Below are 8,776 nucleotides of genomic sequence, written 5' to 3'. Positions count from 1 at the left end.
ATAGCCAAGTTAATCCACTGAATAACCAAGTGCTCTGCAATTTCATAAACTTTGATGTTCTATACTATGTACTGGATGCTATGAGGAGCGATTAAAGAATCTCTGTATTGTACATCCATTTTGGCAGCTTCCATAAAAAGATGAGAATTTGTATAAAGGCGAAAAAATCAAATTTTATCTCAAGAATAAACATGAAGAGAAACATGAACACAGGTGGATCTAAAATTCATGGTTTTATTCTGTCCATTAATAGAAAGACTTATGCTTTTGCTTTCGCTTTCTTGGTCCCCTCCTTTACAAGTTTCTTCATCTCATGTCTGATGATCTTGTTCCTCTGTAAAAAGAAAAACAAAGATTGGCATGCTGTAATAAAATCCCCCCAAAAGCCAGCATATCCATACGATTATTGTGACTTGGTATCCCAGTATTTGGCTAGGAGTACACACTTCCACAGACCCTCCAAAATATATGATGTTTAGCATAGTGATAGAATACTAGAGAATTAAGTAGAATACTACCTAATACAAATAATGGCAAAAGCTGCAGCCTCCATGGGAACAGCTGATCTGAAGGGGTCCCAACAGTCCAACCCCTTTCACAGAATAGGAGGAACTACTATGGATAACACATTCATATAGTATTGACAAAAAATGATAAAAAAAAAAACAAACAAAAAACATAGAAATAAGCCCCAATACACAAAAAAGTGCACAACTATAAAATCTAATGAAACCTCTTAGAGATGACCACCCAGAATTCCATGAAAAAGTGGTCTTCTAAAGAAGTCTTTTCAAAGAAGCTGGTTAGCACAGAAAACGGAAAATGTCTCAGAAAATGTGGTCTGGGTAAGGGTACAGTCTTTTGGAGAGGTGTCATTGTACTTTGTAGTAAATACAAGCTAGAAAGATTGATCAGCCTGTAGTAAAGTAGAAAATTTAGGCTTTGTTCACATCTGCGTCAGTCTCTATATGCACAACTTTTTTGTGCACAAATTTCAGTTAAAACAATGGATACCCAACGGCCCCCATTATAAACAATGGGTCTATGAGCTGTGTATGCATCCACTATTGTAGAGGACCACTCTGTCTATTCTGGACCAGAACAACAGATAGGCCGGCACAGATGTGAATATCACCTCACATAGTAAACTTACCATTTTCTTTGCCTTCATGACTTTGTAACGGTCAAAGTCGGTCATCTTTGCTTTCTGCAGAAAAGAAACAGTAAAAGATATAAATATATACACCAGAATAAGTATTATATGACAGCAGTGTGCAGACAACGCGGAAAATCGGAATTAGCAGCACGGCCCACAATGCCTCATTCAGCAAGCATGAGGTAACTTCAAGGTCCATATCATCACGTTAAACTATGCACTTTTTTTCCTTTCATTTTTACAAAGTATCAAAGGGACAGCTTTAGGGAATAAGGATCCATTGAGTATGGGAACCTACACCAATGATACAAAAAGTCTACTCTATTATAAAGCCATTAAGGCAAGAAAACTATGTGGAATTTGTGTAAAGCGCTGGAAGAAAAAAATGCAAGGTGTTTCCAGCAGTTTTTACTGTATTGCTTTTTGGCTGTGGCTCACTAGGCCCCACATTGTGGTAACGCAGCTTTTTTTGTTGCAGAATTAGTTGTGTTTTTTTCTGAGCCAATGCCAAGAATGGAATGGGAGATCTATAGGAAGTACTTATGCTTTACCTTTTATACACAGTCCATTCTTGAATTGGTGCAAAAAAAAAACTAACAAACAAAAAAACACCGTGATTCCACAAGTTGAGGCCTTAGCTGAAGTGGGCTTTCTGAGATAAAGACATTTAAAACTTATTGTTAGGCTAGTTCACTGAAGTCAGATCAGTGGGTCAGACATCCACGCTGAGCAGTAATTCCAAGCAGCAGCAGCAGCACCATTCTGGGTGGTGGCCAAGTCTAGTCACTGCAGACCAACTCTCATCCAGCCTAGTTGTGCCGCCTCTTATTAGTGCTAGTTTTAGTGACTGCTGTGAACAGTTAAGTGATGGGGAGGTTGCCCACTGGTCTGACATGGATGACATAAGGATAGGTTATCAAGACCTTTAGCATAGCATTCCTACCAAAACTGGTTTGAGCCTTAAAAGGGTTTTCTATTTTTTTTTTTTAATTGCAGGGTCACTGAGGTTTTATGAGCAAAAGCCAGGATTACACAGCTTTTCCACTGTAGCTATTTTAGTCTAAGGTTTTATTAACTGAACATTTGTACTAACATTTGCTTCCAAATGTTGGCTATTGTCAATATGCCTGCTGATCCAAAAAAAAAAAAAAAAAAAAAAAAATGTATATAGCTAGTTGGTAGTATTCCGTACAACCAAGAACCATGCACATTGACACTGGATGCCAGACAAGTGCCAGTGAGGCATATTTTCACATAAAAACAACATTCTTCACCAGTACTAGCCTTAGTATGAAGCATGCACATTTGGCCAAGCATGCATGAAATTTCTTATGCAATCTCAGGGCGTTTTGCGCTCTCCGCCGCGAAACCGGGTTTTATAATCCGGACACAGAGTCGGACATGCAGTACTCTGTGTCCGGATAAAAAAAATCCGGTTTTGTGGCGGAGAGCATAAAACGCTCACCGCCGGACCTGGTCTGTGCTTTCCGTCTTCTGGCATGCAGAAGACGGAAAGCACAGAACGCTAGTGTGAACCTAGCGTCAGTAGTTTCAACCAGACCACACACTTGTACACATCTAAAAGTAGCAGCACAAATTTACAAAGAAAACTTACCCTTTGTCTAGCATCGATTCTCTTGGCCCAGTTTGTTTCAGTCCATTTCTCATTAACCTTTGCCTTCTCCCAAGCAACACGGACACATTTTTGTCGAGCGCTAAGATCATGAAAAGCTGTTTTTAGTCAGATGAAAAGAAAAGAGTCTGAAATGTGCCCTGTTCATGCGTTTTACAGCATTTGGCATTAACTGTGCTTTTTTTGCCATTTAAAAATTATTTTCTGTTACTCGGTAATAAAATTAAGAATTACACTGCACATTTCACAGTTCATGGAGGTTTTTGCCTCTGTTTTTTTTTCCCCTATAATGTAACATACAATACTGCTTTAGTGGGGTTTTTTTTTAATCAAGAAATTGTACTGCAGAACCAGCCAATTGAAGTCAATGGGGCAGCGCTGAAGTAGCAACTCAAACACTACCACTACAATCTGCAGGGGAACCAGGTGTCAGACCCCCTCATGTCTAAAAACCAGAGAAGCACTGTGGGTGGTTAATTTAGGTCAGAAACTTGACTCAGTGTTAGCCCTAAATAGGCCAAGACTAAACCACTTTGTCCCTAGTGCTCACTACCATCTACTGGACCAAACCATCTCTATTTTTTGGCTACTGGGGAGCTACAGGCTGGTTTTATTAGTCAAAAAAACAAGGGTTTTCCGACGCTAGTAATACCCAATGCCATGGAGTTGAAAGGAGTGGCTGTAGAAAGCGCAACTACTACTCTATTACCTCAGGGAGGTGGAGACAGGGTCATTCCCTTTTTAGCCATGAAAGGCTAATCATAACGCTTTAAGATTTTTGGGGTCAAAAGTGTGAAGGTGGCCATAAACATACCTGTGTGGAAACTTGATGACAAAGTCAGTAAGTTGCATGCACTTGAAGGGCATGGCCTGTCTCCTCACACCAGTGCAAGGGCCATCTACAAGAGCCTGTGATGATGAGAAGAGAAATCATATTAGACCGAAGAGCAAGTGAACCATATTCATACTGACATTACATGAACTTCACTTGTATTGGTCAGAATGACATGCAGTTGACAATTACCCTGTTCTGGTCAATGACATCGACAATTGCCACTAGTTTGCCAGCGTGAGGACCAAAGGAGACGTAGGCAACGCGGCCAATCTGGACATAACGGTTGAACACCTGCAAAGAGAGAAATCCATTAATATATTAAAGTCATGGATAAAGAAAAGGCTCAAGCAATATCTATATGAAAATTGCAACAACTTTGTGCTTTATTATTGATAAAAAAAAAAACTTGGAACATGTAATAAGAGGTCTTAATCATAACACTGGAAACTTAAAGGGGCCCTATACCATCATATTGTTCTTATACGTGCAAACAGCAACATTTACACTGAAACTTAGGGACCCCATTATTGTGATTGACATGGTTCCAAGCTGCAGTTTCTCTGAAAAAGAGACCCTTTCTCTGGTCCAAGAAAACCCCTTCCAGCTGGTCGTGTAATTCAAGTAAGGTTCAGTAAAAACACTTGTTCAACAATCACCTACTCCTCCCGACACCCCCCAAACACAGGCTTCTTAACGGGAAGACTGACGTAAGCTGCCTTAGAACAAAACCAGTCATGATGATAAACAATCTCCCCAATTCTCATACACAGTCAGCCGCTTCAATAAACATTGGGGTGGGGGTAACACAAATTATCATAATGTGTTGACTCTAACAACCAATGTTGTACATGAACATCATAGGTTGTGACAAGCTGTCTGGAAAGGGCTCACCTACCACCGTCCCCTATGGAAATCTCCTAGGCCTATCATTACTATGGTTGCATTACCACAGGCAGTCAATATACTGCAATGCATTTATTGGTGATGAGACCTCTAGGGGGGGGGGGGGGGGTCTAAAAATAGACATAAAACTTTAATTTAAAAAAGTTCCAATCAACCCTCTTTTCCTAGAACACAAAAATAAAGACACTTTGGAACCCCCCGAAACATAGTTCTCCCATACAGTGAGCACTAATACAAAAAAAACCTAGACTGTTGTGTGAATAAAAAGCGATCAAACCATCAGACATTCACCAAAACGCTATCAATAAAAACTACATCTTGTCTAGCATAAAGACACCTTACCATAATTAATGATGCAAAAATATTTTACATTTTTAAAAGGTATTAAATATGAAAACACCATGAACAGTCTGAATATAGGCGACATTGCATTGGTACCACAGAGAATACTGTAAAAATTAAACACTTAAATTAGCAAAAAGTCATGCGACTCCAAAAATAAAGGTTATGTTTTTTGGAACTTGTAGGGGGTGAGGGTGGGATCAAAAACTAGAAACATGAGAATGAAAAGCGACCTGGTGTTTAAAGAGTTAATATCTGCCATGTACAAGCTGTCATTTACTGCCAACATTTAGGGGGGCTCATTGAACCCCTTTCACAACCATATTACGGGTAATACACGGCTGCCATCACTCAGGAAACATGGCCAGAGGACTGAGGTACCTTATAGTGCCTCAGCAGGAGTCAGTGGCAGCAGAGCAGGGTGTAGGCCCTAATCGCAGGGATCTAGCGCCATTCACACTTAGTTACTGATTCCAGGACAGCCTGCAAGACTATGGAGAGGGCAGGAAGGCCGGCAGTGAGCTATAGCAGGGCTAGCCGGCTACATGCCATATAGTGAGCTATGGTAGTACTAGCGAGCTACACGCCATATAGTGAGCTATAGCAGTACTAGCCGGCCACACACCATATAGTGAGCTATAGCAGTACTAGCCGGCCACACACCATATAGTGAGCTATAGCAGTACTAGCCGGCCACACACCATATAGTGAGCTATAGCAGTACTAGCCGGCCACACGCCATATAGTGAGCTATAGCAGTACTAGCCGGCCACACACCATATAGTGAGCTATAGCAGTACTAGCCGGCCACACACCATATAGTGAGCTATAGCAGTACTAGCCGGCCACACAGTGAGCTATAGCAGTACTAGCCGGCCACACACCATATAGTGAGCTATAGCAGTACTAGCCGGCCACACACCATATAGTGAGCTATAGCAGTACTAGCCGGCCACACGCCATATAGTGAGCTATAGCAGTACTAGCCGGCCACACGCCATATAGTGAGCTATAGCAGTACTAGCCGGCCACACACCATATAGTGAGCTATAGCAGTACTAGCCGGCCACACACCATATAGTGAGCTATAGCAGTACTAGCCGGCCACACACCATATAGTGAGCTATAGCAGTACTAGCCGGCTACACACCATATAGTGAGCTATAGCAGTACTAGCCGGCCACACACCATATAGTGAGCTATAGCAGTACTAGCCGGCCACACACCATATAGTGAGCTATAGCAGTACTAGCCAGCCACACGCCATATAGTGAGCTATAGCAGTGCTAGCCGACTACATGCCATATAGTGAGCTATAGCAGTACTAGCCGGCTACACGCCATATAGTGAGCTATAGCAGTACTAGTGAGCTACACGCCATATAGTGAGCTATAGCAGTACTAGCCGGCCACACACCATATAGTGAGCTATAGCAGTACTAGTGAGCTACACGTCATATAGTGAGCTATAGCAGTACTAGCCGGCTACACGCCATATAGTGAGCTATAGCAGTACTAGCCGGCCACACACCATATAGTGAGCTATAGCAGTACTAGTGAGCTACACGTCATATAGTGAGCTATAGCAGTACTAGCCGGCTACACGCCATATAGTGAGCTATAGCAGTACTAGCCGGCCACACACCATATAGTGAGCTATAGCAGTACTAGCCAGCCACACGCCATATAGTGAGCTATAGCAGTGCTAGCCGACTACATGCCATATAGTGAGCTATAGCAGTACTAGCCGGCTACACGCCATATAGTGAGCTATAGCAGTACTAGTGAGCTACACGCCATATAGTGAGCTATAGCAGTGCTAGCCGACTACATGCCATATAGTGAGCTATAGCAGTACTAGCCGGCTACACGCCATATAGTGAGCTATAGCAGTGCTAGCCGGCTACACGCCATATAGTGAGCTATAGCAGTGCTAGCCGGCTACACGCCATATAGTGAGCTATAGCAGTACTAGCCGGCCACACACCATATAGTGAGCTATAGCAGTACTAGTGAGCTACACGTCATATAGTGAGCTATAGCAGTACTAGCCGGCTACACGCCATATAGTGAGCTATAGCAGTACTAGTGAGCTACACGCCATATAGTGAGCTATAGCAGTGCTAGCCGACTACACGCCATATAGTGAGCTATAGCAGTACTAGCAGGCTACAGGCCATGTACTGATCTATAGAAGTACTAGCCGGCTACACGCCATATAGTGAGCTATAGCAGTGCTAGCCGGCTACACGCCATATAGTGAGCTATAGCAGTACTAGCCGGCCACACACCATATAGTGAGCTATAGCAGTACTAGCCGGCCACACACCATATAGTGAGCTATAGCAGTACTAGTGAGCTACAGGCCATATAGTGAGCTATAGCAGTACTAGCAGGCTACAGGCCATGTACTGATCTATAGAAGTACTAGCCGGCTACACGCCATATAGTGAGCTATAGCAGTGCTAGCCGGCTACACGCCATATAGTGAGCTATAGCAGTACTAGCCGGCCACACACCATATAGTGAGCTATAGCAGTACTAGCCGGCCACACACCATATAGTGAGCTATAGCAGTACTAGCCGGCCACACACCATATAGTGAGCTATAGCAGTACTAGCCGGCCACACACCATATAGTGAGCTATAGCAGTACTAGTGAGCTACAGGCCATATAGTGAGCTATAGCAGTACTAGCAGGCTACAGGCCATATAGTGAGCTATAGCAGTACTAGCCGGCCACACACCATATAGTGAGCTATAGCAGTACTAGCCGGCCACACACCATATAGTGAGCTATAGCAGTACTAGTGAGCTACAGGCCATATAGTGAGCTATAGCAGTACTAGCAGGCTACAGGCCATGTACTGATCTATAGAAGTACTAGCCGGCTGTACTCCATGCGGCCCCGGCCTTCACTCAGCCCAACACCTCATACGTCACCGGCACACACACCATCCTACTGTCATCGATAGACTTCCCTGTGCTAAACCCCAACGACGACGACAACAATCAGCACCACTCTAACCCAAGCCATAACCCGTATAGAAGCCGACAGCCGGCAGAGCACAAGTGCACCCAACTCACCATGATGGCGGCGGCGAGCAGAAAGGAAGTAGGCCGCGTGTAGATTAGAGTTGCGCCTGGTCGGTATGATGTCACGGGAAGGGGCGGAGCCTCTCCGAGGAGGGCGGGGTTTCTTGTAGCGCGGCTCTGAGCACTATAGAGGTAGCGGGAGCAGAGCGCCTGTAGTGACTAGAGAGTGCTGAGCAGTGGCGTGATGGACGGAGAGAAATAGGAGTGTGTTATACAGGACTGCATGTGAAGGGGTGCAGGCCGTGCGAGAGCCAAAGGGGGAGATGGGGGTGCAGGCTGTACCTGAGCAAGATGTGCTGTGGGGGTGCAGGCGGTGTCAGACTGAGAATTAGGTTTGCTGGATGCGAGGGGGGATGAGGTAGCATCCTGCATGAGGAGTAGGGGTACACTGAGGTATAGTTATGTGTGAGAGGGGACATGGGGTGCAGTCTGCTTGAGAATACAGATGATGTGGCGGCTCAGCTTGTGTTAGAAGACTACAGGGATGTAAGGCTAAGTTCACACCTGCACCTGCTCTTTGCTGGGGGAGTCTGTTCCTCAGAAAAGTCCTGTAAGCCGGGAATTTTCTCTCCGCATTTTTCCACCGTATTCGAATAGAAGCTGACTCCCCTGAATGCAGGTGAATGACAGCTATGGGAGTATGGGTTTTCTTTATTATTTTTCACCTCCGCACGGCCTACTTAGAAAATACTTTTTAGCCTGGACAACCCCATGAACCTTCTCAAGTGAAGTACCGTCTAGTGATAAGATGTCCCAACTGGATACCGCCATATGGCGATCACTTATAAATGCTTATAAGATAAGGCTTGGAG

At 44.0% G+C, this 8,776-nt stretch overlaps 1 protein-coding gene across 1 annotated transcript; it reads right to left on the bottom strand.

Moving 5' to 3' along the window:
* Positions 1-214: 214 nt before the first annotated feature.
* Positions 215-8,044, bottom strand: RPL14 (ribosomal protein L14). Its single transcript, XM_075272239.1, has 6 exons — positions 7,956-8,044; positions 3,814-3,915; positions 3,604-3,698; positions 2,772-2,871; positions 1,154-1,207; positions 215-334 (listed from the first exon to the last, which is right to left on the bottom strand). Exons 1-6 carry the CDS (start codon positions 7,956-7,958, stop codon positions 260-262), a joined length of 429 nt encoding a protein of 142 aa, XP_075128340.1. The 5' UTR covers positions 7,959-8,044; the 3' UTR covers positions 215-259.
* Between the last annotated feature and the right edge of the window lie 732 nt (positions 8,045-8,776).

This window comes from Leptodactylus fuscus, chromosome 4, assembly GCF_031893055.1.
Source record: "Leptodactylus fuscus isolate aLepFus1 chromosome 4, aLepFus1.hap2, whole genome shotgun sequence".
In the NCBI taxonomy this organism is placed as follows: Eukaryota; Metazoa; Chordata; class Amphibia; order Anura; family Leptodactylidae; genus Leptodactylus; species Leptodactylus fuscus.
Note: the sequence above shows the minus strand (reverse complement) of the source record. Positions and strands in the feature narration are given on the sequence as shown.